The 27,971-nt window shown below is 47.3% G+C and overlaps 1 protein-coding gene and 1 pseudogene across 4 annotated transcripts in view; both read right to left on the reverse strand.

The window, feature by feature from the left end:
* The window catches only part of ABCA3 (ATP binding cassette subfamily A member 3), a 54,591-nt gene that overhangs the window by 13,579 nt on the left and 13,041 nt on the right, over positions 1 to 27,971 (reverse strand). For all 3 annotated transcript variants that reach the window (XM_080942501.1, XM_080942502.1, XM_080942503.1), the window contains 12 exons: positions 21,371 to 21,630; positions 19,502 to 19,618; positions 19,258 to 19,378; positions 18,174 to 18,347; positions 13,875 to 14,056; positions 11,996 to 12,139; positions 11,492 to 11,621; positions 10,581 to 10,735; positions 10,164 to 10,319; positions 9,772 to 9,982; positions 8,552 to 8,702; positions 2,853 to 2,951 (listed from right to left, as the gene is read on the reverse strand). In XM_080942501.1, the coding sequence (XP_080798627.1) occupies positions 2,853 to 2,951; positions 8,552 to 8,702; positions 9,772 to 9,982; positions 10,164 to 10,319; positions 10,581 to 10,735; positions 11,492 to 11,621; positions 11,996 to 12,139; positions 13,875 to 14,056; positions 18,174 to 18,347; positions 19,258 to 19,378; positions 19,502 to 19,618; positions 21,371 to 21,630 (1,900 nt within the window). The remainder of the gene's footprint in view (positions 1 to 2,852; positions 2,952 to 8,551; positions 8,703 to 9,771; positions 9,983 to 10,163; positions 10,320 to 10,580; positions 10,736 to 11,491; positions 11,622 to 11,995; positions 12,140 to 13,874; positions 14,057 to 18,173; positions 18,348 to 19,257; positions 19,379 to 19,501; positions 19,619 to 21,370; positions 21,631 to 27,971) is intronic.
* Positions 15,205 to 15,698, reverse strand: LOC308440407 (large ribosomal subunit protein eL21-like; annotated as a pseudogene). The gene has a single exon. The product of its transcript is annotated as a large ribosomal subunit protein eL21-like (transcript).

Here is a 27,971-nt window from a genome sequence, read left to right on the forward strand (position 1 = left end):
GTGTATAAAAAGGGCCCATCACACAACCTGTGCTGTGCCCCAAGAAGACAAAGGTCGGGGTACTGCCTGCCGAGGTAAGACTAGGAGGCACACAGCTTTAGGAAGGTCTGACAGGGACAGACACAGTAGAGGGAGGGTGGGGGTGGGGTGGCAAGTCCTGCAGGTGGTGCTCGGGGTCAGAATGTGCTGTGGTGGCACTGCAGCCTGCTCTAGGCTGTCAGGATCCAAGGAGTTAATATCATTCTCTTCAGGCTCTGGTTATGAATAGGAGCTTTAGTCAGCCTCCCTGTGCACCTAGAGAGCTCTCAAAGGCAGCGCCCTGTTTGCTTCTTTCTCTCCCATGATGTCCCTGGCGAATTACCGAGACACAATAGGATCAATCAATGGCTTAGTAAACGTGAGCAAAAGTGAGCAAGAGACCAGATGGACAAGAAGGAAGCTAATGACAACCTTATCTACGCTAGTGCTTCTTCTGACAAAAGCCTCTAAATGAAGGAAGGGCATTTGTCACAGATGGAGTGGCAAAAGCTGTATGACCCACCCGAGGCATTCATCCAATAGGACTAAATGCAGGTAGTCACACAAAAACTTGTTACACAACGTTCACAGCAACACAATCCATAGAAGATAAAAAGAAAAGTGTAAAAGGAGAAACAGCACACATGTCCTTCAACTGAAACAAGCAGACCACGAGAGGGCTCCCCAGACGATGCATGTGGTCGGGCATGACAAGGAAGGATACTCTCCCAGCATGCTCTGCAGCATGAATGAACCGAAGGCCTTGTGCTAAGCTGAGGATGAGACGTAAACGCCATTTGTCGTATGATTCATTTTCTGTCAAATGTTCATGACAGGCGAAGCTTTGGTCACAGAAGCAGACACACAGTTGGAACGGTGACTGCCAGTGAGAGGGTTCTTTTCAGGGTGGGGTGGAGAACGGTTAAAACACTGTACATTTAGTATGGTGAGGACCGAAAAACAGCAAGATCCCCAAAGCCACCTAACTGTACACATCACAAAGGCCCTGGGTGTGATCCTCAGCCCTGCAGAAACCAAACTCTCAAGCAGCTCCTTGATCAGGGTGACAGCTGAAGCCACTGAGCAGCTGAGGGGCTTTCTGATCTGGCCCAAACAAGCTCATCTCTGCCTGGTTGGAAGACTGCCCACCTGCCTCAAGCTTGCTTCAGGCCTAGCTCTGCTGGCCCTTGACCAACCCCACCCCCTCTTTTTAAACTGATTTTTCTTTCAATACCATTTTTTCCTTTTGAGACAAGAACTTACTATCTAGTTCTAGCTGGCCTGGTGCTCACTTTGTAGACATGGCTGACCTTGAATTCACAGAGATTTGCCTACCTCTGCCTCTTGGGTGCTGGAATTATAGATGTGTACCACCACGCCTGACTTGCCTAAAAAAAATTGTGTGTGTGTGTGTGTGTGTGTGTGTGTTATGTGTATGTGAGGGAGGAGGGGAAAGGAGAGAGGGGAGGGGGAAGAAGGAATGGAGGGAGGGAGGGAGGGAGAGACTGTGAGAGGGAGAGGGAGAGAGGGAGAGCAAGAGAGAGGGAGAGAGAAAGGAAGACAGAGGGAGAGAGAGAGTGAGAGAGAGAGAGGGAGAGAGAGGGAGAGATAGAGAGAGGGAGAGAGAGGGAGAGAGGGAGAGATAGAGAGAGGGAGAGATAGAGAGAGGGAGAAAGAGGGAGAGATAGAGAGAGGGAGAGAGAGGGAGAGATAGAGAGAGGGAGAGAGAGGGAGAAATAGAGAGAGGGAGAGAGAGGGAGAACGAGAGAGAGGGAGGGAGAGGGGGGTGGAGAGAGAGAATGGAATGTGTGTGGAAGCCAGAGGACAACTTTGGAGAGGTGTTTCTTTCCTTCCACCTTTCTGTGGACCGAGCAGATCAAGCTCAGGTTGATAGACCTGTGCTGAGCCATCACTGGCTCCAGACTCACCGAGTTTTCAGAGTCAAATCACAGATTCAAGTCAGAGACACCGAGGGTCACCATCTCTCCAATATTTTCTTTGAATTGACAACAGGCCAGCCACCATCTGAGTGTCTGCAGGTGCTGCCTGCCTTTATCACTGAGGACCCTCGGCAGCCTGGCAGAGAGACTGAGGCACACCATTGTTGGGCACCAGCCTGGAGCTGGGTGGGGCCATGGCTGGATGTAAATGGGGAAACCAAGTGGGCTGGGGGGTCATCCATGCACTGAATCCCAGGAAATACAGAGGTGCAGAGGCCATACAGCCAGCCTCTGAGAGCAAGCTGGAATTGAGCCCTCAGGTACCTTTGTCAGGAGGTTGGGACCGTTCGGATTCACTCTGTGCTGGCTGCAGGTGAGCAAACAACTATTTCCTTCATCCCTTCCTCCCTCCCTCTTGGCTGTTCTGTTTCCTTCTGTGCTCATCTCTGCCCACCAGTCTCCCTCGAGAAGAAAACAATTACTTCTCAAGTACATTAGCACTGAATCAGCTAAACAATCATTCTAGTAATTTCCAGTAACCACGGCAACGGTTTGACACTCTGAGGATCTGAGAGCTAGCCCTCACACTTCCAGCATAGAAGCATAAATCCTGTGGGGGCGATCCACATCCACGCCTTGGAGAACTTACTAGCTCTGTGTGACCTGAGTGTGGATGGTCATCTCAAAGGACCCTGGGTAGTCTAGGCACATCCCCCACACCGAGGCATGGCTTCCTGAGGACACAGGTGTCTGTAAAACTCACATCTGAATTCTGGCTCCCAGCTCCTGCCCTCTGCCCAAATCTCTACCCTCTGACAGTGCTCCAGGGCAGAACCCTCTAATAAATCATCTCCCATAAAGGTCTGAGACAGACGGACGCCCACACCTACTGACCGAAGGAAGACCTCCTCCATGGTGGTGACAGAGGCCCCGAAGCTTGCGATGCCAAGTTCCTTCTGCTTCCTTTCCAGTTTAGCAAACAGACTTTCAAACCTGAAAGAAGACCAGACCGATAAAGCTTTTCAGACCCCTTCTAAACTATTGCCTCTGTGTGCAAGGAGAAAAAGGCCGGCTGGGATGATCTCTTGCAATGACATTTTTTTCCTGCTTTAAAAATGAATCATAAATGTACTTGTTGATTAAACCTGAGGCCTCCCTTTGTTCTCCTAGTGAGCTATAGCCACACTTCCATCCCAAGTTCTTATTTTTCTTAGAGAAGGTTTAGTTCATGGGAACCCCTAGAGGAGGGGACAGAGGTTAATATTCTGTCACCCTCTCAGTGTTCTGCCTCTGAGCAGAAGACTTGGACTTGGGCTCAGAGACTCGACAAGAACTACAAACAACCTCAGAAGCAAGCACACAACTAACCTTCTGGTGACTGCTAGTGAGTTGGGTAGGGCAGGGGACCGCTGAGGATAAAAATGTAAGAAATTACAGTGGAACAGAGGTGACACAGGAAGCATGAGGCGGCAAAGGACAGCATGAGGTGACATGCACATGCAGTCACACGCAAGCCATGGAGCCGTGTAGACGTTTCAATGAGACAGTTGCTATAATGACATGCTTGCTAGTCATGAACGTCTAAAATCGACAAATAACAGAGCCAAGGATGCCACCCAGAGGTAGCACCCCAAGTCAACCGCTGTGAAACCATTCTGCCCCTGGCTGGCAGAATGCAGGAAGGTGGCAATCAAGTATTTGTCCATCTATTCAATAAACACTGAAGACAGGCTGTGGGGACGCACACCTTTAATCCCAGCACTCAGGAGGCAGAGACAGGCCGATCTCTGAGTTCGAGGACAGGTGGGTCTACAGAGTGAGTCCCAGGACAGTCAGGGCTACACAGAGAAACCTTGCTTTGAAAAACTAACTAGCTAGCTAGCTAACTAACTAACTAACCAACTAACTAACTATTAAACAATAACAACAAAAACTTACTCAAAGCAAGCAACCATGATAAAGGTAGATGTTCTCTGCTGGGTTTGGAAGTGCACACTTTTGACCCCAGCACTAGGAGGCAGAGGCAGGCAGATCTCTGAGTTTGAGGCCAACCTGGTCTATAGATGGAGTTCTAGGACAGCCAGAGATACATAATGAGACCCTGTCTTGTCCTCCCCTCCACCCCGAGACAAAAAAAAAGTTGCACGGTCTTATCCTGATGACAGGAAGGTAAGCAAGCTCCTTCTTCCAGAAAGAGCTCTGGCAGTGACGGCTTTGCTCTTGGGGACCATCTCTGATGACAGAGACGTTGGTTTCCTAAAAGGAATGATTGACACGACTTTTTGGAAAATGTGAAGTGAGTGTGTAATACTGGAGTTTTAACCATTCTGCACCCAAGTTATGGGGCAGTATGTTACTATACAACAGGGCTAGAGAGATGGATGGCTCAGAAGGGCAACTGCTGCTCTTGCATAAGACCTTAATACAGCTCCAATCGCCCTCTTCTGGCCTTTGGGAGCACTGCAGATATCTAAAGCTTAGACACAGGCAAACCACTCACACACGAGGGGAAAAATACTACATGGGCTGGAGGGTGTAGCTTAGGGGTAGAGTATTTGTCTAGTATGCATGAGGCCCTGGGTTTGAGCCTCTGTGTTACAAAAAAAACTATTAGAAACCTCTTCCAAACATTACGTAATCATATTTGATGTGCTGGCTAGTTTTAAGTCAACTTCTAAGAGGAGGGAACCTCCGTTAAGAAAATTCCTTTCATAAGATCAGGCAAACCTGTAAAGCATTTTCTTAATTAGTGATTGATTTGAGATGGCCCAGTCATTGTGGGTGGGGCCACCTCAGCTGGTGGTCCTGGGTTCTGTAAGAAAGCAGGCTGAGCAAGCCACTAAGCAGCACCCCTCTGCCTCTGCATCAGCTCCTGCCTCCAGGTTCCTGCCTCCAGGTTCCTGCCCCAACTTCCTTCAGTGAGGAACAGCCCTATGGTAGTGTAAGCAAAACAAACCCTTTCCTCTCTAACTTGCTTTTGGTCATGGTGGTTTCTTTCATCAAAGCAATAGTAACCCCAAGACAGACAGACATTGGTACAAGGATTGTGGGGTATTGCTGAGAGGGAGCTGACCGTGTGCTTTTGAGAGAATTGTGGAATTTGCAACTTTGGGTTAGAAAAGCTATTATATGTTCAAATTTTGGTGAGCTGTTCTGAGGGAACCAGAAATGTGTTAATGGAAGTGCAGATGGAGGCCTTGGTTGTGTGTTCCAGAGGAAGTCTGGGTCACTCTATTGAGGTTGTTACATATTTTTAGGTTAATTTTCAGTCCTAGTTACTGGGTATGGGAATCAGCTGTGCTTGACACAATACTAGAGTTGCTAATGTGAAACCTTTGCTTCGCTGGGAGATAATCAATGGTATTCAGCTGGAGTTGAGAAATTAACTGAGTTAAGACCAGCATCATTAAGGTGGAATCTTCTGGGAAGTGTTTCCTCAGAGTCAGAGGTGGCCTCATCAAGTACCTCATTCTGGGAGCCAAACTTGGTCACGTGTAAGAGTCTCCACAGGTGGTGCTGGTACTGAAGGCATGGCAGAGTCATGAAGAGCAGCTGAGGCTTGGCAGAACTAGAATTCTTGAAGAGACTCGCCTATCGGTCAAAGTGCGGCTTGCAGCAGAGACCCCAGCATTTTGGAGATGCCAGTATCATGAAATGACCACCAAGGACAACAGCAGCTGTGGAGTGGAGACAAACTGGGACCAGGAGACAATCTGTGTGTGCTGTAGAGGGTGCCCAAGACTGAGGATCCCAGGAAACCATCAGGGAGTCAGACAGTCTTATTTACACAGATGGAGTCTGCTTTTGCTTTGATTTCATTGTGACTTTGTCCTGGTTCATCCTTCTTGAAATAAGAAAGTATTTAACCTATTTTTTATTTTACAGGAGTCCACAGTTGAGAGACTCCAATTTATGGTTGAAAGGCCCGTGATTGGACAGTAAACAGTTAGGCAGGAACAGAGTTTTGGAAAGGGGAGAGAAACCAGGAGAGGGGGAGACAAGATGGAGGACAAAGATGACCCCTAAGTTATGAATATCTTAAAATGGACGGATTAGTATAGGACGATTTGTCTTGTCTAGCAGGCAGATTGTATCATATCAATTAGTTCTGAGTTTATTGTGTGGACTTTTTGTGGAGTGATAATTTACTGAGACAAACTACCAGATAAATATGATTGTTAAACTACAAGTTTCTGGAGTTTTAAATTTGTCAGGCTGGTGGGAGCTGTGATCGTGACCACAGGGGGTGGTTGCAGGGAATGTGAGCTGAGTTCCCAGCTGGCAGAGAGACAGCCGGGAGAGGGCAGCTAACAATGGGGGCAGAGAGACCGCTGGGGCCACAGAGTAGTTGGGGATAGCGTGGCATGGTGCCTCGCTGAAGCCGGTCACTGCTATTTTTAATATTTAACGCAACACCAATTTTTAGAGATTCTGGGGTTTTTATAGATTTTAAGGCTTTCTGTTTGAGACAGGGTTTCTCTGTGAAGTCTTGGCTGTCCTGGAACTTGCTCTGTTGACCAAGCTGGCCTTGAACTCTGTCTTGATGGCTGGGACTAAAGGAGTGTGGTGCCGCCACTGCCTGAAACTGAAATTTGAAACATAGGAGTTTTTTAAAGATCGTGGGACTTTTTAAGTTTGTAAAATGTTTTATATTGTTGAATAAATAAATGGATGAAAAGGAATACGACTGGTTCTGGTTTTCAGTACCAGATGAATGAAAACAAAAACAAAAGGGAAGAAGATGACAGCTCCTGGGTGTGGTAGAGAGTTTATTGTAGATGTGGGAGAGCACAGCCAGGGGTGGGGACATCGGGGAGAGTCCAGAGTGGACGTGACCAGTCGGAGCTGGGCCACGGGAGGGGGGAATGAACAGATGTGGCAGCCGGGAGGCCCAAAGGTACAGAAGAGAGGGGGTGACCTAAATGGCAGATTATATAAGAAGAGCAGTTCAGACCCCTGGGCTGAAGGGGGAGGGGAGCGACAGCCAGGAGGGCCAGGTAACAGGGACCGAGGGATGCAGGTAGAACCAGGTGGCCGTGTCCACTTTGATACGTTAAATAGGCACCTCAGCCATTTGTCCTAGGTTTGAAATCTAACAACTGTCTGCATTAATGTGTGATCTTGGGAATGAACAAGAAAGGAGAGGTTATGGCTTATGTGTTCGTGTGTGTCAAGCTGACCAGGGGTCGATTGTTATGGCTAGTTTTAAGTCAGCTTGACACAAGTTCTAGTCATCTGGGAGGAGGGAACTTCAGTGAGAAAATGCCTCCATAAGGTCAGGCTGCAGGAAAGCTAGCAGGGCATTTTCTTAATTAGTGTTTGATAAGGAAGGGACAAGTCCACTGTTGGTGGGGTTATCCCTGGGCTAGTGGTCCTGGGTTCCATAAGGAGGCTGAGCAAGCCAGTAAGCAGCACTCCTCCAGGGCCGCAGAACCAGCTCCTTCCTCTCCAGGTTCCTGCCCCATCTTCCTTCAATGTGGAAGTGCAAACCAAATAAACCCTTTCCTTCCCATCGTGGTTCGGTCATGGTGCTTCATCACAGCAATGGCAACCCCAAGACACAAGGAGACGGTTCTCTACCGTGCGGGTTTCAGGTCATCAGCCTTGGTAAGAAAGTGCCAAAGGGGTCCGGAAGGGCAGCTAGTGCTCTTAAACTCTCCATCCCTCAAAAGTCTATCATTTGATATAAACTGCAGGCAGGTTGGATGGCTCAGCAGTTAGGGCACATAGTGCTCTTGCAGAGGACTAAAATTCAGTTCTTAGCACCCAGGTCTGGTGGCTCACAGCTGCCTGTGACTCCAGCTCTAAAGTGATATGACACCTTTGGCCTCTACCGGCACTTGAATGTGCACACACACACACACACACACACACACACACACACACACAGAGACACACACACACACACACACACACACAGAGAGAGAGAGAGAGAGAGAGAGAGAGAGAGAGAGAGAGAGAGAGAGAGAGAGAGAGAGAGAGAGAGAGAGAGAGCTGGGAAATGGGTGAATTGACTGTTTCTGAGATGGGGAAGTTATGAACACTCACAATTTGCCTGCAAATGCATGGTAGCTCCGCAAATAACTGTTTGTACCTCTACATATGTTTTTCTATTTATCTTTTTTACTTATTTTTGGAGGGAGGTTGAAATAGGGTCTCCTGGAGCCTGGGCTGACTTTGAACTCACTATGTAGTTGAGGATGACCTTGAAGTGATCCTCTCGCCTCTGTCTCCCAAGTGCTAGGATTACAGGCATGCATCGAAACACTTGGCAACAGATTTTATACATTCAAGCTGGTGTTAGAAGGGAGACCCTGTGTGGGTATGATTGCAGATGTGAAGTGAATACTTTTTTAGCCTTTTATGCCTCTCCTCCTCAGGTACCAGAAATCTCTCTCTCTGCAGTAATAAGTAACAAGCAATAAATAAGTAGTAAGCAATTTCAGCCCAGTAGATGCTTCAGCCCCTTCCCCACCCGGCACATCCCTGACCTAAAGATTGAGGGGTGTCCTCTTAACAGAGGGTATAGAGCCCTCACAGCCACAGGATCTTCCTGGATCTGGGTCTGTGCACGCTCTAGGACACAAACATACCTGTGTGTGCTTTCCTTGGGAAGAATAAAGGACAGCTCAGCTCCAGCATGGCTCTCCAGCATGGCATTGGGGACATGGTGGTGCACTAGCTGAGAGATACCTTCAGGGTTGCAGTGTGGTTCTTTTACCAGCGTCATGTGGTAGCCAGCTCCTGGAACATGTGGACCAAGTGTTAGGCCCTTCGGAGGCCCTACTTCTTCTGCCATGCCACACCTCTGTGGCTCTGATCAGGCAGGAACATAATCTGCCTAACTGGGAACCAATGGGTCAGAGCTGATGCTCCTCGGGCTCTTCCATGCAGCGTGGAGTGTTCCCTCCCACAACCTACTTGGAGGAAAGCACTGGAGACTATTCCCTGAATGTAGCCAGGTACACGTATTATAAGCCAGAGACTTCCTGAGGATAAAACCACAGGAATCATATGAGCTCACGAGTGTGTCTGCACTGTAGGATTCATGCTGAATGGCTGCAAGGAAGGGAAAGAGCAGGAGCTGTGGGACTATGCTGTACATACTAAGCTCTATCTGGCTTCTTGTCCCATAATGCTTTGCAGGAAATGGACCTTTTCTATTCCATTGAGAGACAGGGTGCTGAACCCAGGGCAATCAATGGCTTAGCTAACTGGGGAGACTTCTAACAGGCAAGAAGTAGAACTCTGGAGGCTCTAGTAGAGATGGATACCACTCCTTCTGGATGAAGGTACCCCAGTATCTTCACTAGGCACATCGCCACTCAGGACGATGGGGACCATCTCTAACAGGCTCTGAATGTGGGGATCTCTAGGGGTATGTGCTTGGCACAGGAGAGAGGCAAGATGTAAACCATGGGGCATTTTGTGGGGATGAGTATTCTTGCATGAGGGTAGGAGCCAGGTATGAAATGTTAGACAAGGAAGTGACGCCCAGCCAGGCACTCTGCACAGGAGGTGGTTGAGTCCTGGCTTATGGCTACACCTGCTGGACTGGGTTATACAGTGAACACCGCTCTTAGAGCTCCATGTAGGAAAGCAGTGATGACCACTCACAGGGCTCCTGTCCATTCCCACAGCTTCCTGCTCTTGGTAGTCCTGTTGTGGCTTAATAAGAGCCCTACCGCTCACGACACTCTGCTGAACTATCCCCACAAGCCCCTGTGTGGGACAAGAGAGGAGTTAAAGGTTTCCTTGCTCAGTTACTGCCTGGACCCGTGGCTGAGCTGGACTCTGCCTCCACACTGCTCACCGTATTTCTGCTTGAGAAACAGTGAAGACCCACAGCACTGGAGCTCCCCCTTGGCCAAGATGGCGATGCGGTCTCCCAGCAGGTCAGCTTCATCCATGAAGTGAGTGGTCAGCAGGACGGTGCGGTCACTCTTCTGCTGCTGAAGAAGGTCCCAGATGGCCCTCCTGGACACTGCATCCATGCCTGAGGTGGGCTCATCTAACATCAGCACCTGGAGGACAGATGAAACCGTGTGACAACGACAGAGTCATATCTCGCGCTCAGGACGGCTGTACTATGTGGCCTTCTGCAGCTTGATTTTGGGGTTGGACAAGCTGTCGTCAGCTCCCTGGGTCTGTCCTTGTGTGGGAACCTGACTTTGCTGCATGAGAGGCCAGACCCCTGCCCTCTACCTTAGAGCCCGCTATGAGGGCGATGCCGATGGAGAGCTTGCGCTTCATCCCCCCACTCAGGAACTTGGACCTCGAGTCCCGCTTGTCCTCCAGACCGAGGATGTGCAGCATCTGCTTGACTTCTTCAGGACACTTCTGGAGAGAGAGGCCTTTCAGCTGGAAGGCAGGGATGAGAGGAGATGAGGCAGGTGGTATTGGTAGGAGCTAAACATTCCAGCATGTTCTCTGGCTCAAGAGATGTCTTCCCTTGGCATTTCTGGACTCTGCTTAGCCCTCCATGGCTACCCTGCTTTTATGGAATAGCTTCTCAGAACAAACTCCTGGGAGGCTAATGTATACTGGGGCAGCTACGGAATCCCTAGGTATATCAGCAAGGGTATTTCACCACCCACATGTCCCTGTCACCCTCAGACTTACCTGTGCATAGAAGTAAAGATGTTCTGCAACAGTCAGGTTGTCAAACAGGACATCATGCTGGGGACACAGGCCCAAACTCTTGCGGATCTGAACCATGTCTTGGGAAATTTCGTAGCCATGAATATAAGCGTGCCCACTGGTAGGGGGGATGAGACCTGTAGCCGAACCAAAGACCCCAAAGTTCATTACGAAAACCTTGTTCACCTGTGCAAGGTACACGATCTCCTTGGCTCATGGAAGCTACGTCCCCCATTTTACTGAGGATCCTGTCCATGAGAGGAACCCTGCATTCTTCCACATTGGGTTGGGTCCAGTTGAGCAGTGGGAGACAGGAAGATGGGGCTCCAGCTCTGCTACAGGGCACACTGCTTTGTCATACGGAAGAACCTCATTCTCTCTGGCTCTGTGTCTCTCTCACACAAGCGTGTAGGTACTGAATCCTTTACAATCACAAGCTCCACTCTGTATCATGATGTGTGCTCTCACAAGCACCTCAGTGTTTCAGGAAGACACCGGGAATGGCAGGTTCCCGCCTTCCCTCTCTGTACCCCTACTGTTCCCCATGGGTACTAGGACTGAACCCAGGGCTCAATCAATGCTGGTCATTTACTCCACCACTCAGTCACCTCCCTAGCTCAGTGCAGAGGAACTAGAACCAATCAGTACGGGGCAGATCTGTTCTTCTGTGGCTGCTTCCAGCAGGTTTGGGCACTCACAGAGGCTGAGGTAGGGTGGAAACCATTCAAAGGCTCCTCAGATGTTCCCCTGGGCCACGGGGCTAAAACAGTACCTATCTCCCTTCTCACGGGGAAGGGCTGAGGCCATATGGGAGAACAAGTCTGTGGCTAACAGAAAGCAGACAGAGGGGAAGGGCCTGCCAGGCAGGGATGGCGTGGGTTATAGCCTCTCACCTGTCAGCATAGACATGGTCGTGGTCTTCCCAGCACCGTTGTGGCCCAGGAGGACTGTTATCTGTCCTTCATACAGGTTCAGGGTCAGGTCTCTGATGCCCATCTTGTCCTTATTACCCACTTGGAACACCTGTAGGTAAGTCAGAGGCTGCTTTGACTTCCTTTTCCTTTGGAACGTGACCCCAACATCCCAGGAATCAACACGGGACAGAACTGTGGGGCAGAGGTTATATCCCCCTGTTATTCCCTACATGACTTTCTTCTTGTCATTGTGCACCCAGTGAGAGGTGCACCCAGGACTATATGGTCACAGTGCCAGAACAACATAATGCCTGCCAGCATGTGACCAGATGTGGAGAGAGAGCCTGTGCTCTGGAGAGTGGGTGGAAAGCGACTGCCAGGAGGGAATCCTACCCTCCTCCTTCAGATGCCCAGGGCAGCTGGAGGAGCGTCTGCAGGAGGAAGCACCCGCAGCCCATGGCCAGCCTGCCTTCAAGGCCTCACCTTGGACAGATGCTTGATCTTGATCCCAGCTACCAAGTCCTCCGGCTCAGCTTCAAAGTACTCGGTTCTGAGAGCCTTTTCTGGATCGCTGTCTTCCTCCTCCTTCCCGACCACAGTTCTTGGGTTCCCACACCAGTAGGAGGGCTGGGATGGAGGCACATGGGTGCCACAGTCAGAAGTGTCTGTCCGTTTTGTTTGTGACCAACAAAGTATCATTGACACACTAACCATGCAAAACAGGGCCTGAGTCCCTGAGTCTTAACCACAGGGCATCCGATTGAAGAGACAACACCCTCCGAGACTCCAGCACGTTTCTTGATTTGATTATACCCGGGGAAGCTCTTAACTCTTGCCTTCCTAATCTGGTAAATGGGCACAAGTGTATGAAGAGACATTAAGCATCCCAGGCTAGAGAGCACTGTCAGCCGGAGGAAAGGGGCTGTGTCTCAGGCCTCTGCTCACCACTGTGCCAGGCTCCTCGTGGACAGAGACACTAGAGAGTAAGCTGCCTGTGAGGACCTGTTAGCTCTGTTCCAAGTACAGAGGAATACTGCACTGGTCGTAAGGGACCGTGAAGGCAAATGGATTTCACATAATAAGAGGCCATTTTCCATCCACAGCTATAGACGAGGCCCGACAATAGGTTTCGTCATGCATTTGATAAAATACAACAGCTGACACTTGACAAATACTTGCTGAATCAAAACAATAATAAAAAAAATTAGTGGACCTAGATATCAACTGGGAACTGTTAGTGTGTAATGGTAAAGCCTTATATGGGGATGCTACATGGACATTACAATGACGTTCATTCATCAAAAAGTATCTATTTAGGTAGAAATAAATTGCTAAATTAACAATACATTTACAAGTATGGCTACATAAAAGTCTAAAGAACTGTATTTATAAATAGATAGACAGGTACATGTGTGTGCTTAGGATAACTGAAACACTGTTAGGATTAAAAAAAAAAGTTTCCGGCCTGGTTTATAACATGGCCCATTTTTATCAAACAAAAGATCTGCAGGGGCCAGGTAGAAAGTACACAGGACAAGTCTGAAAAGGCCACAAAGATCAGTACTGTCAACTTGAGAGCATCTAGAATCTCCTAAGGGACAAACTTTTGAGTGTGTCTTGGAGGGAGTTTTTGGATTGGGTTGTGGGTGGGGTGGGAAGACCCACATTAAATATCGATTGCACCATCCATCCCAGGACTGAGGAAAAGGGGGAAGCAGGCTGAGTACCAGCAATCAGGGTCTGAAGACAGACGCTATGCAGCACCGTGCTCCTGTCCCCATGACTCCTCTCGAGCCACAACAAAACCTTCCCTTAAGATGCTTTTGTTAGTTGTTTTGTCAATGAGAAAAGGTATCACAGAGGCACAACCAGGTGTCATCACTGTTTTTCTCCTAGCAGTGGGAAATGCTGTCTATTTTAAAGTGTACCCCTCTCTCCACCAAAAAATACTGCTTCATTATTTTGTAGGCAGAAAAATCAGCAAGATCTTTGTTATGCTGGGGATATACCTCACTATTAGAGGGCTTGCCTAGTATGTACAAGGCCTGGGATTAAACCTCAACATTATTAAAACATGTTAAAGATTTTAAAGAATAAAGAAGTGAGCTTGGGGGCAGCGGAGGCCATGTGCGTCAATTAGTCACCATGTCCCTTCGTCTCAGACCCTGGGGGTGAGTCAGGTCTTCATCTCTTTGGACAAATCTTAAGGGCCCTCAGGACACATGCACAGGTCAGAGTTTCCTATCCCAGGCCTATGCATGTGTCATGCTTTGGGACTCAAAGGGATCCCAAGTGAGTGCCGGGGACACCTTTGTCCCCCAAAGGAGTGGCCTGCTTGAAGAACAGGGGCATCAGCACTCACCATAAGGAAGAAGTACCAGGGCTGGGGCACGCCAAACTGGCCTGGGAAGACAGCCTCCACGTACCAGGTCACCAGGCCATAGAATACTGAGTCCAGCAGCAGCATCCCCAGCACTTGTCCAAAGCAGAAGTCGTCGTCTACGTTGACAGGGTTCAGGAGGTCACGCCACTGGATGCCAGTGCCTGGAGGATGTATCGGAAAAGAGTCCTGAACTATTGCTGGCTAGGAGGGATGAGGCCCTGGGGCACGTGATGACACTTTTATTCATGCTTGTATGCAAATGTCTCTGTGCCATCGCCTTGACTGTCTCTTTACAGACTTTTTAAAAATATTTATGTTTATGTATATGAGTACACTATAGCTATCTTCAGACACACCAGAAGAGGGCATCGGATCCCATTACAGATGGTTGTGAGCCACCATGTGGTTGCTGGGATTTGAACTCAGGACCTCTGGAAGAGCCGTCAGGGCTCTTAACCACTGAGCCATCTCTCCAGCCTCCATCTCTAAATTTTTTAAAAAAGTCCATGAACTGACTAGATGGGTTTACATTTCACTGGTTACATGTGTGCACACATATGCATATATCCATATACATGCTTACACATGTACACAAATACACACACACATTGGTGTCTGGTCAGAGCAACCAAATGAAACTGGGAGAACTCAAAATTAATGTGAAGCTCTGCAAAAGTCATGACACTCTAGAGTGTCACAGCCCACGAAAGCTTAGACTAAGTGTTTAACAGTCTGATGCTGGTCAGAGTGCCCTGGATAGAAATGTTTGCTCTACAGCCTTGCTGAATACTCACCACCAAACAGTTGGAGATTGATCTGTCTTAAGAAAAGTCACTATGCAACTTAAAAAAAAAAAAAAGGTGTCATGTGTAAAGATTCCTCTTTGGAAATGGCCTTTTAGGCTTTAATACTTTTAAAAAGATTGCATTTTTATTATTTTTAATTATATGTAGGTAGCTTTGTATGTCTGCATGTGATTATGTGCATGTGAGTTCAGGTTCCCGAGAAGCCTGAAGGTGTCGGATCCCCTGTAGTTGGAGTTACAGACGTTGTGGGCTGCCTGATGGGAGTGCTGGGAACTGAACTGGGGTCCTCTGAAAGAGCAGCAAGTGCTCTTAAATATGGAGCCATCTCTCCAGCCTTGGAAAAAGAATTTTTTGGAAGTTTCTGCTAGTTTACAAAGTCTATACTTTATCAGGAGGCTACTAACGCTAGGAACACATAAACTTCATTTCTCTTTTTTTTTTTTTTTTTTTTTCAACCTAAAGAAAACACTTTGTAGTCCGGGTCCTTTATTTCTCTTTGTACATTAGGCCATGAATTCATAGGGAATGGGCTCCAGCAGCTCAGGCTCTTTTCCGTTAGTCCTCACAAAGTGCGCTTCTCTGGGTGGCACAGGCTGGCGCTTCAGCTGAACCCAGGTGCCCTTCTCCTTGGCTCCTTTTTCTTCTGATCGTTCTCCTTCACCCGCTTCAGGAAGCCGTCTCTGCTCTTTGAGTGCTTGCTGTGCTCAGTCCGCACATTGATCCTCTTAGCCAGAATCTTGCCCTTAACTTGCTTGTTTACAATGATGCCCACAGCATGCTGGGTGACATTGTAGACTCTTCCGGTTTTTCCATGGTAACACTTATGGGGCATTCCTTTTTGAACAGTGCCCATTCCCTTGATGTCTACAATATCACCCTTCTTGTAGATTCGCATGTATGTAGCCAAAGGAACAACTCCATGTTTCCTAAAAGGCCTAGAGAACATATAGTGAGTGCCTCTCCTCTTTCCCTTTGTGTTCGTCATGTTGGCGAGTTAACTGGAAGATGGCTGCCGGGGCCGAAAGCATAAACCACATTTCTTGACCTCTTGATCTTCCTGCCCTATCTCCTTGGTGCTGGGATTACAGACACACCACCACGTCTTGTTTATGCAGCTAAGGAACTGACTCATGAACTGACTGGATAGGTTTGCAGTTCAGAGGCCCCATGTGTGCACACACATACATATAGCCCATACATTCATCGGTTCCCTGTGTACACACACGTGCTTATGGCCCACATGCTCTAGCTGTCTAGTCAATGTTGTTTGCTTGCTTTTGTTTTATAAGACAGGGTTCCACTCTAGCCCAGGTTCGCTCTAGCTCATCTCGTAGTCCAGGATGGCCTTAAACTCACAGCAGTCCTGCTGCTACATCCTTAGTGCTACGATTATCTTGCTCATTGGTATGGTTTGAATACATGGCGTTAAATTCACTGGACAGGAGTTTAGTTCCCAGGTTGACAGTGTGGAAGATAGCCCTCATAAAAGGACAAAGCTGTCATATAAAAGGTCCTATAGGAACGTTTTTTTTGTCTCTTTCAGTGTTCTGCTCCGTGGGCACCACATTCATGGTGCCACCTTAGAGTCGCATCTTAGGACTTCCTGACTTCCAGAACTGAGAAATAAATTCCCATTCTTCACAAATTTCCCAGTCTCAGGTATTTTGTGATAGCAGCACAAACAGACAAAGGCATATGACTGGAAGAAATGTGAACATTTTGCCTAAGAGAACATTTTGGTGGAGAAGAGCCAAGACCATCTTAAATGATCTCAGGTGAGTCCTTAAGAAGGTAGATTATGGGTTAGAGAGATGGCTCAGCAGTTAAGATCCCTGACTGCTCTTCCAGAGGTCCTGAGTTCAATTCCCAGCAACCACATAGTGGCTTACAAACAATCCACAATGGGATCCAATGCCCATTTCTGGTGTGTCTGAAGACAGCTACAGTGTACTCATATACATAAAATTAAAAATTATTTAAGAAGAAGGTAGATTACAAGATGGGCAGTAGTGGTGTATGCATATAATCTCAGCATTCAAGAAGCAGAGGCAGGTGGAGCTCTGAGTTTGAAGCCAGCCTGGTTTACAGAGTGAGTTCCAGGACAGCCAGGGCTACACAGAGCACAGAGAAACCCTGTCTTGAAAAAAAAAAAAAAAGAAGAAGAAGGTAGATTACATACACTACACTACAGCATGCAAAACCCCTGAGAGTGGGTGTCAGGGTCATGTGTAGTGGCCAGAAATGGCTACTCATCTCTCCTCATCTGCCCTGCAAACAAGAGAAGGGAGGCCATGTCCCAATCTGTGGTCCACTCTCCGGTGTTCTCCTGTGAGAGGGGTTAGCCCCATCCATAAGTCACAGTGGCCTTGCCATAAGAGGAGCTGATCTTCAGAGGTTCCGAGCCTCTGAGCGCTGAGTATCAACCATGGGCTTCACAGAACAAGGAGTGCACTAGTGAGTTCCAGCAAGGGTTTCATTTGGCCTCTGTGATGTTTCAAGAACACGCTTTCCCAGGGCTCTCACTGGTTTCTCTCTCGGGATTCCCTGCCTCCATGGTCAGTTGTTGCAGGGGGTACTGGAGTGAAGAACATGCCAATCAACCCTACACTCACCAAAAGCTGGGACTGACTCAAAGACCTCAACATCCACTGGCTCTGAGGTCTTGTGCAACCACTCTGAAGGTGTCAAGAATAGAGCTGGCCAGACAACCCGGGGGCAAAGGCGCACACTGCCAATCCCGATGCCTTGAGTTCTGTTGCCAGGCTTGTGTGGTGGAAGGAAGTCACATGGTCAAAGGAGAGTACGACTCGGAGTTGTCTGTTCACACATGCTGTGGCAAATGCACACTCTTGTGTGCATATAAACATTCACAATAACATATGTAACACAAACGTTTTTAAGGGAGATGGCAAGATGGCTTAACAGTATTTGTGGCTCTTCCCAGAGGACTGGAGTTGTTGAGTTCTCAGCACCCACATCAGATGGCGTATAATTCTTTGTAAGTCTAGGTCTGGGGGATCTGATACCTTCTTTTTAACCTTCTCTTACCCCCATGTATGCTTGTTCCCACACACAAACACACACACGCACACACACACACACAAATTGAAAAATACATTTTAAAAAAGCTTTAAAACGAAAGTAGGAAGTGATTCAAAACCAATTGGTAAAATTCAGTCATTGGGCAGAGCAGCTGGGTGACATCACCTCCGGGCATTTTAGCCCTTAGTTGTTGTATTTGGCTCTTATTGGCCTTAACTGAGCGATTTCCCCATCAGACTAGGGCCAAGCTAGCTCTCAGCAGACACTCAGGTCTTGTTTTCTGATGATGTGTGTAGCTCAGGTGTCCCAATCAGATTGCCTTCCACCAGAGGTGAGTCTAACTGCTCAGAACACTTTTGGGGGAGATGCTACCCTAGCTGCAAGAATCAGGAAATGGTGATCTGAGGACTTAACAGAGGACAAGACTCACCTTTGGCTTCAAATTTTCCTATGAGCTGGGCCCCCATTGCCATGGCAACATTAGAGAGAAGACAGGACAAGAGCTTTTGACTCAGGGTCATCCAGTTGTACCGAGGAGCCACGAAAAAGTAGGGGGTGTAGGTGAAGAAGTACAGGAAGCCACCCACGGCTGCTGCTATGTTGGCTGTGGGGACAAAGGGCATGAGGTTCTACAGGCTTGCCAGGAGACTTGCAGAAGCGGCAGCGGCCAGAGCCCCACCCCACCCAAATCCCAGCGCTGGGGACTGCAGCTTCTTCTGGCGTTGTTAGGCCCCTCGTGCAAGGTCTTCTGCCTACCTAAAGCAGTACACACGCAAATGTACACACCCAAGTGTATATACACAAAGCAGGCTGGGAACAGCTTGAAGGCAAAATAGCAACTGAAGTACTATTTTGCAAGTTAAAAAAAAAATAGGGAACTTGGGGATCCACAGTATGGTATGAATTGACCCGAGACATACTAATTCTTATGAAAAATTAAGAAGCATTTCAAACTAAGGGTAATCACTAAGATAAACAATATAGTTCGTATATCCGAAGCCAGCAGAGCGTTCTGTCCAACAGAAGGCAGCCAGGGAGAAGACAGAAGCACAAAACAGCAATAAGCTGAACCCCAAATTCAAAGAGCAGGGTCACCCTTGAATGTACCAGTGACCATGGGGTCATGCAAATCGAGCTTTATACCTAGTGTTCTTAGCAGTCCAGGGGACACGCTTCGCTGGTGCCAAGTCCCCTTTGTCCTAACCCCTCCTGTGTCTCTTCCTTGGCCCACAGCAGGTGCTCTCTGCCCTGATCCATTGCCTCATTTCTTCCTTAGGGGGGTGGAGACTCTAGGAGGATCATGAGCTTTACTGTGCTCCTGTCTGCCTTTCCCTCAAACCACTTAAATTAAAGCCCCAGCCTTTGAGGAGTTCTCTCTGCAGTTCGGCCTCTGGGTCGTCAAAAATATGTAACTCCTTATGTTGTTTTGACTCCTTAACTGCATAAATCCCTTTAGTTTCCCTAGACTTGGATTACTCGTGTCCTCTGGCCATAAGGGGAACAACAGGACTCACCTTTACTGAAGAAGGTGCTGACCATGAAGCTGAAGGAAATGGAGGAGATTGCAAAACACAGCAGGAAGACCAGAACCAGGGAGGGGTCGCTGTTCGAAAGGACTGCTATGTCCTTCTTCACCTGCAGGACAGGCATGAGTGGCAAGGCGAGTCAAGGAAGGCAGAAATGAATTAGGCAGGTCTAAAGGTGCAGGTCAGGAGCCATGAATGCTCTTCCCAGTGCCCTCACAGAAGCCACACTTACTTTGACACAGAACAGGAGGGTCATAAAGGAGACCACGACGAGGAAGAACAGGAAGAACATGAGGAACCACGCGCTCCAGTGTAGCCAGCTGCTGAGCCCCATCATGCGCATGTACTCCTGTGGAGGGGAGACAGCATCACACAGCCAGCCTGTCTGCATGCTGCTAGCTTCTCCCCATAATCCCACGTGTGCCAGCCTGCTTACATACACATGGTGCCATGTAAGGAGCAGGAAGGTGAACCAGGACACCCATCTGTACAGCACAGGCAGGAATTATCCAGTATACATGAGGGGAAAGAGAAGGCTGTGGTCTAGCATGCTAGCTTTTTGCCCAACAGCTCTTAGCCCTGTGGTATTCAGATCTAGCTCTTTTCTCTTTTATCCATGGCACATGCTACCCTATCTGGGACGCTATCCTTCATAGTCAATTAATTGGCCTTTCTTCCTAAGTCATGATGGCCTGCCCTAACCCCCCCCCCAGCCCACTTCTCAGCACGGTCTGGCTCTGCTCTATTTCCTGAGAGCGAAGTCACCTCCCAACTGGGCCCACTAAACTCTGTCATGCGGGGAAACCCTCTTCTCTGCTTGTGCCTCATTCAGGTCTGCCACAGGTACACAACAGATGTTAAGTTGATGAATTCTCTGAATCCTAAAGGAAAGCCTTGTATGCTGTGGAGCAATTCCAAACTCTCAAGGGATGCTCCCAAGTCTTCACTTTGCTTGAGCTGATTCCCAAAAGCCAGGGGTGTGGCAGCTGGCATTAAAGTCAAGAGTCATGAAGCCTGGCCCCTCCCACAGTTGGCAGGAAGACTCTGCAGGCCACATGGACCACACTGACAACAGCCTCCTGGGCTGTGAGCCTTGACAAGTTTGTGGCTGAGGACATGCGTTAAGAGACCTGGGCATCCATGGGTTTTTGTTCCCACTTTGAAGGAGAAGACCAGAACCCTTTTAGGGAAGGGTGCTTCCTGTCTCTGTGGAAGCACAGAGCAAGGGGATGCGGAGCAGCTCTGACCACACCTTCCCCTCGCTCCTGTTTATCAGGTTGTCAAGAAGTGCCTCAAGGAGACCCAGCTCCTCACGAACCAGTGCTACCTATGGGTTCTGAGGCCTAAAGCTGGTCTGCCAGTGGCAAGGGATGTACACACTCAGCTCTGCTGGCTGTGTGGTTCACTAGTGTTCCATAGCACTGAAACCAAAACCAAACCAAACAAACAAACAAAAAACAAAACCTAGGGGGATCTTGAAGGGGAAAAACATCAGTCAAGACACATTATATGAAAAAAAAGTAGAATAAAAAAATTATAATGATAATATAAAACAGAAACAAACCCAGACAACAACAAACTCGGAGAAGCAAACCAGAGCTTGGTGGTGGCACACGCCTTTAATCCCAGCACTCAGGAAGGGCTGAACTCTCTGAATTCAAGGCCAAGCATGCTGTCCGAGTGAGTTACTGGATAGGCAGGGCTACACAGAGAAGCCCTGTCTTGACAAAATCAAACAAACAAAAAAATCAAACAAACAAACAAAAAAAAAAAAAACCAAAATAAGCAGAAACCACCAAACAAACAAAAAAAACAAACTAAACCAAAATCCACCTCCCCAGGAGCCACTCAGAGACTGCAGGTTGAGGGTACGCCTACTATCAGATCTAAGCGGAGTAGCCTGACTTCAAAGACCCTGTGCCACAGTGGGCGGGCATCTACACTTGCATCCTGGCTCTTAGAGTTCCAGCCTGGCTCTTAGAGTTCCAGCGTACAGGAAGCAACCCCGGGCTCGTGGCCAATTCTTTCGAGGGAGTCCCAGGACCCGGCAATCTCAAACTGACTTGTCAGTATACCGCGAAGCCATGCACAGAGGGTTTACCTTTAGTTTTTTCTCTTTCTCCTGCACCACAGCCCGGATGATGGTGAGGGAGGTATAGGTGAAGCTCAGCATGAGCAGCAGAGGAAGCTGGTACTGGATGGCAATGAGAAATGGATCTGAGATGTATGGTGGGAACGGGAACCTTTTGGTGATCACCATGAGCTTCTGGAACAGCTGGTGTGCAGAGGCGTTGGCATGGTAATGCATGACAGCTTTGTCCACAGCATGTTGCACCGCCAGGAAGCCTTCACGGATGTACCCTGAGTCCAGGAACAGAGGACAGATATGTCATGGTGCTGCTCATGAGAGGGATATGCTTTGAACAGACAGACTTCCCTGGGTCCGAAGAGGTAGGGCCAGAGGAGGCAATGGGTAACTTTACCTGACACCCTACTCTGTGCACCGCTAATAGCATCTGACCACATTCGGTGGTCCCAAAGAGAAGAGAAAGCATGTCACATATGGCCAAGTGACAATTCTACTTCATAATTAACATAGTCCACACAAAATCCTTACCGTGATCATATTCTAAAAATGGCTTGATTCAGGACTAGGGGGAAGGCTCAGTGGGGTGAGAGCACTTGGGACATATGCACAGAAAACTGGCTTTGAATCTTCATCACGCTCATAAGATCCTACCATGTACATGCTTGTAAACCCCAGCATTTCAGGGTAGAGCCAGGCCAGGCAGATCCTGGGAACTTACTAGCCAGATAGCTTAGCCCAAAAAGGTGCCAAATGATAAAGGACATTCAACACTGGCCTACCTATGAACATGGTCATACTCACACACACACACACACACACACACACACACACACACACACTACACTTACACCAAACACATTATAACACTATACACACATACATAACTTTAATTTAAAAATTATTTATTTATTATATATGAGTACACTGTAGCTGTCTTCAGACACCCCAGAAGAGGCCATCTGATCCCATTACAGATGGTTGTGAGCCACCATGTGGTTGCTGGAATTTGAATTCAGGACCTCTGGGAGAGCAGTCAGTGCTCTGAACCACTGAGCCATCTCTCCAGCCCCACTTTAATTTTTTTTTACAGCTTACTTTTAATGATTATTTTAAAAAAATTTTAACTTCCTTTGTAACCCATCACCTACCAGAAGTAGTGGGACAGAAAGGATATGGGGAGTGGACCTGTTTAGAAAGTGTCTTTGGAGCAACTTTTGTCTGTGTTTGTTGTAAGACCCCAAGGAGTCTTAGCTCAGGAGCGCAACCCACAGAACACAATTAGAAGACAGACTGCTGTAATAACAAGAGGTTTTTATTCCATGTACATGGGGTCGCTCATCCTCATAGGGACAGTCAACTTAGAACTCAAAAATCATACATATTTTATACTTTTTTGTGAGGGGGGTGAACTACTATTTTACTATTGGTCAGCAGTATAATTTTCAGAAAGAGGAGAGGAAGGTTGTTGACAATTTGCATTCTCCTTGGAGTTCAGTACAGGGACGGGTAAGGGAGCTGTTCTTAAAGCAGTTATTTTTGTTTTGTCTTAGCTTTGTTTTTACATTTTCAGAACCTTGTTTATATAGTTCAAAACTTTGAAGGGTTTTGTCCTTGTTTTGTTTCTCAGAATTGGGTGATTAGAGCATGAGCTAACTATGACATGCGTCAGGACCCTGTCTAGGGCTTTCTAGAGGTCAGGTGTCTATCAGTCAGTATATTCTGTGTTTTTTCTGAGAATTACTCTGGGCCATTGTTTTTATTTGTCAGTCAAGGTGGGATCTCATAGCCTTGGGATGACTGCAAAGTCTCTTAGTCCGACTTTAACTATTTCTGTGTCTTTGGGGTCTCACATTCTAAGAATGGGGTGTTTTGGAAAAGTCTCAGAGCCCCTAAAAACCTTGTTTTTTTACATCATGTTGTCTGGAAACCGGCAGTTCAGTTCACAGGTCAGGAGCAGCTCAATCTACTTGCAAACACCTCACGGATACACCATTAGTCTAGTTTGGTAGGGTCCGGACAGCAAACACGCATGCTTTCTCCTGTGTCTGCTTCAGTTAAATGTTCCCCCACAAGACTGCCTTAGCCTTTCCCTCCTGTCCACTTCAGCTCAATTTTCCTTCACGTGTCTGCCCCAGCAGAACGCCATCCAACCGACTTTCCAAAGAACGCTGGATTTCCACTTCACCCACACACTACACACATGCCAGCACCAGATACATTACATACACGGTACACACATAACATGATGTGAACTTGGTGGGACAGAGACTCTGTATTCCTCAAACTGGTGAACTGAAAATTCTCAACAGATAAAACTTAGGCTGAGTAGGTACCAGGAAAGAAACCACTAAGAGTGAAAACAGGAGACATAGCTGTTACGGTCTAGGTAAATTATTAAGGCCTAGATGTAATGGTAAGGCCTAGGTAACTATTAGCTGGCTAGCCTGCCATTTTGTGCTGCTACCATTATAAGAAAACCTTCTCACATGTTGTTTCTGCTGTTACTAGGCAACTCTCTCTCATGCCTAGGTTGATTACATATTCAGTAGAATTGCCTTCTATAGTTATCTACAATAAGCTTGGACCCAAACCAACCACCTGGCAGCACTTCCTGCACCTGTGTATGAGATTTTATAGTATGAATGCTAGACAAGGCCCATCCTGGTTCACAAGTTAAGACAGGAATGTTAGACAAGGTAAGTCCCCTGCCACCGTTGACTCCAATGGTAACAGGATAACTGCACAACAAAGACACGTTCCTAAGGATGTCCCCTATCCCTAAATTCTGATTGGTGGGATAACTTAATACAGATGTTTGTGGATTTTAGGCTAAAAACCCACCCCTGTAGGATCTTAATTCAGGGTCATGGTTCAATTCTTAAATCTGGACTATGGCCCTGATAGATGAGTCCTGGGGCGTATGCTCAATAAACTGTCCACATCTGATTAAAATTGGTGTTTCTGTGGTTTGTGAGGCGATTCCTGAATCCCAACACAAGGATAATGAAGAAGGTGGAAGACCAGAAAAGCACTTGCCATATTTGTTGAGAGGCCTGGAGTGCCATCCCAGCAGTAAAAGAGTCAAAAGAAAGAAGCTAATGGCCTTGGTGTCTAACTGTGACTCTAGGTAGAAGGTGGCCAAGAGGACATAGAAGCTGAGACCTTTGCCCAAGTGGAACCAGAGGCGATTCGGTGAGAGGCAGCTTGAAACAACAGTTTTGTTTTGTTGTTTTAGAAGCTCAGGTGGCTGGGAATCTGACACAGGGTTAACTAACCGAATTAGTGTCTACTGACTGTGTTCCCTCCTAGGGGTCAGGGAAAATCTGCTCCTTCCCTCTTCAAGTTTGTAGTGATATCTACATTCCTGGGCTCATGGTCCCTTCCTTTACTTTTAAGACCAAGGTGGTTCCTCAAGTTTGGCTCACACTTTCTTTTGCAGCCTTTGTCTACTTTTATGTTTATTTTTCTTTTTAAAAATGTTTATTATTTTATTTTATTTTTACATTCCAGATTTTATTCCCCTCCTGGTCCATCCTCTTACTGTTCCACATCCCAACCCCCCCCAGCCCCCAAGTTTTCAAGGGAGGGTCTCTCTGTGCAACCCTGCTGTCCTGAGACTAGCTCTGTAGACCAGACTGACCTCAAACCCACAGAGATCTACCTGCCTCTCCCTCCCGAGTGCCACCGCCACCTGGATGCTTTTGTCTGATTTATGGATCCTGCAATTACATTGGCTCCTAGAGGGTAACTGAAAATATTGCTATCTTGAGCTAGGTAACTATCAGACTTAATTTCCTTCTGCCTCAAATAGGCCACGGTTCTGAATGATTGGGATGGGGTCAATTTAGGGATCATAATTTGACCTAACTTAGTTGCCTCCTCTAGACTCCCCAAAGGGTCTGAAATAAAAATCTCAAAGGGAAAGGCCAGTAACAGTAGCAAGCACAGTGCTCTAAGGCATACGATGCCCACGATAAACCCAAGGAAGAAGTGGGTTTAGGATTAGAAGATAAAAGGCAGCCTGAGATCCCAGGCTCCTAGCCTCAGGACAAACTAGGGAATAGGCCACAGACCAGAGTGGTTAGATACAAATATCCTGAGACACAAAACTGTCTGGTCACCTGGGTTCCAGTCTATAGAAAAGCAAAATACTCAATTGCTGACATTCTTCTGTCTCGGTCTGGTTTTATAATCACAGTGCCACGGGTGTGTGCCAAGGCCAGTGCTGGTGGAGCAAGAATTCTCACTGGACACTTCACAGCAGTGAATGCTAGCCTCACTGGACAGACAGGGATACTTAGGCCCAGGGAAGCACACAGCTGGTGAGGGGTTCAGGTGAGCATTAGGACCCCAGAAACTTTGTCTTCTAAGTCATGCCTTCTCATGACTGTTTTCTCTACAAATAACTGCCTGCTACTTGTCCAGTTTCCTCAGAAGACTATCTGTTGCTCAGTGGTTTCCATCCTTGTAAGTGAGGCAACTTGATATCTAAGGCAGAGGTTCTCTACCTACACATCAGAAATTTGCATTACAGTTCCTAACAGCAGCAAATTTACACTTATTAAGTGTAAATTTTATGGTTGAGGGTCACTGCAACATGGGGAGAAGGTTGAGAACTGGTTTGTACTGGCTGGTTTTGTGCGTCAACTTGACATACAAGTTGGAGTTATCACACAGAAAGGAACCTCCCTTGAGAAAATGCCTCCACGAGATCCAGCTGTAAGACATTTTCTCAACTAGTGATCAAGGGGGGAGGGCCCAGCCCACTGTGGGTGGAGCCATCCCCTGGCCCAGTCCATTGTGGGTGGAGCCATCCCTGGGCTGGTAGACCTGGGTTCTATAAGAAAGCAGGCTGGGCAAGCCAGGGGAAGCAAGCCAGTAAGCAACATCCCTCCATGGCCTCTGCATCAGCTCCTGCTTCCTGACCTGCTTGGGTTCCAGTCCTGACTTCCTTTGGTGATGAACAGCAATGTGGACGTGTAAGTTGAATGAACCCTTTCCTCCCCAGCTTTCTTCTTGGTCATGATGTTTTGTGCAGATATAGAAACCCTAAGACAAATTGGTACCATCATAGTGTGGTATTCCTGTGACAACTTGACTATATTTTAGGGAGGTTTGTGAAAGAACTTTTGAATTTTGTGCTAGAAGAGCCATTGGGATGTTAAGAGCTCTGTGGGATGGTCTGTAGGAGCTTGGAAGAACAGTGCAGAAGATGGAGGCCTGGCTTGTGAAATTTCAGAGGGAAGATTACAAACTCTTATCAGGGCTGTTGCTGTCTGATTATGAAGATTCTGTGGTTTTGGTTGGCTGGAGCTGAAGAATCAGCTGTGATTAACAAGATACCAGAACTACGAAAGCAAAAACCTTTGCATTACTGGGACTGTTGATGCTGGTCAGCTGAAGTTAAGAAATTAGTGGTGATTAAGAAGAGACCAGCATCACTGAGGTGAAATCTGGAAAGTGTTTTCTGAGAGCACAAAGAGGCTGTGTTCCAGAGATAGCCAAGGTTGTACTGTAGTGTACTCATGCTGTGGCTCAACTTGGTAATGGGTAAGAGTCACCCAGTTGATACTATTTTTTTGTTTGTTTGTTTTTTGTTTGTTTGTTTTGTTTTTTAAAAGCATTTAAGTTTTTTTTAAGATTTATTTACTTTTAAAAGAGATTGGATATTTTAAAAGAAATATGTAAGAATGTGTAAAGACTGTTAGACCTTTAAGGTTATTTAGATCTTGGGGATGAATAAGAAAGTAAGGGTTGAGGCTTAATAGTGATGTGTTTGTGTGTCAAGTTGACAAGGGGTCAGTTGTATTGGCTGGTTTTGTGTCAACTTGACACATGCTGGAGTTATCACAAAGAGCCTCAGTTGAGGAAATGAGATCCAGCTGTATGGCATTTTCTCTACTAGTGATCAAGGGGGAGGACCCAGCCCATTGTGGGTGGCACCATCCCTGGGCTGGTAGACCTGGGTTCTATAAGAAAGCAGGCTGAGCAAGCCAGGGGGGGCAAACCAGTAAGTGACATCCCTCCATGGCTTCTGCATCAGCTCCTGCTTCCTGACCTGCTTGAGTTCCAGTCCTGACTTCCTCTGGTGATGAACAGCAATGTGGAAGTGTGAGCTGAATAAACCCTTTCCTCCCCAATTTTTTTGTTGGTCGTGATGTTTGTGCAGTAGAAACTCTGACTAAGACAGTCTCAGGCATGAAGCTATCACTTTGTAATCCACTAGGTTTCCACTGGGGAAATGTTTGTGACCATAAGTTAAACTATGAAAAAAACTGTATTGTGGGTTTTTGTTCTGTTAGACTGGTGGACTCTTCTTTCCTTTTTTTTTTTTTTTTTTTTTTGGTTTTTCAAGGTAAGGTTATGTGTCAGTCACCACTGCCCAGCAAGGACATCCTTTTTTTTTTTTTTTAAAAAAAAAAAACTAAATACATTTTAAAAATGCTTTACATGAATAGGTGTTTTGCAGCATATACGTCTGTGTACCATGTACAAGCCTGGCCAACTGAAACAGGCATTGCACAGAGTTGTGAGCTGCCATGTGGGTACTGGGAATCAAATGTGAGTCTTCTGGAAGAGCAGTCAGTGATGCCTTCACAGCCCTCTCTTTCTC

The sequence above is a fragment of the Micromys minutus genome (assembly GCF_963924665.1).
Source record: "Micromys minutus genome assembly, chromosome: 31".
NCBI classification, from domain to species: Eukaryota; Metazoa; Chordata; class Mammalia; order Rodentia; family Muridae; genus Micromys; species Micromys minutus.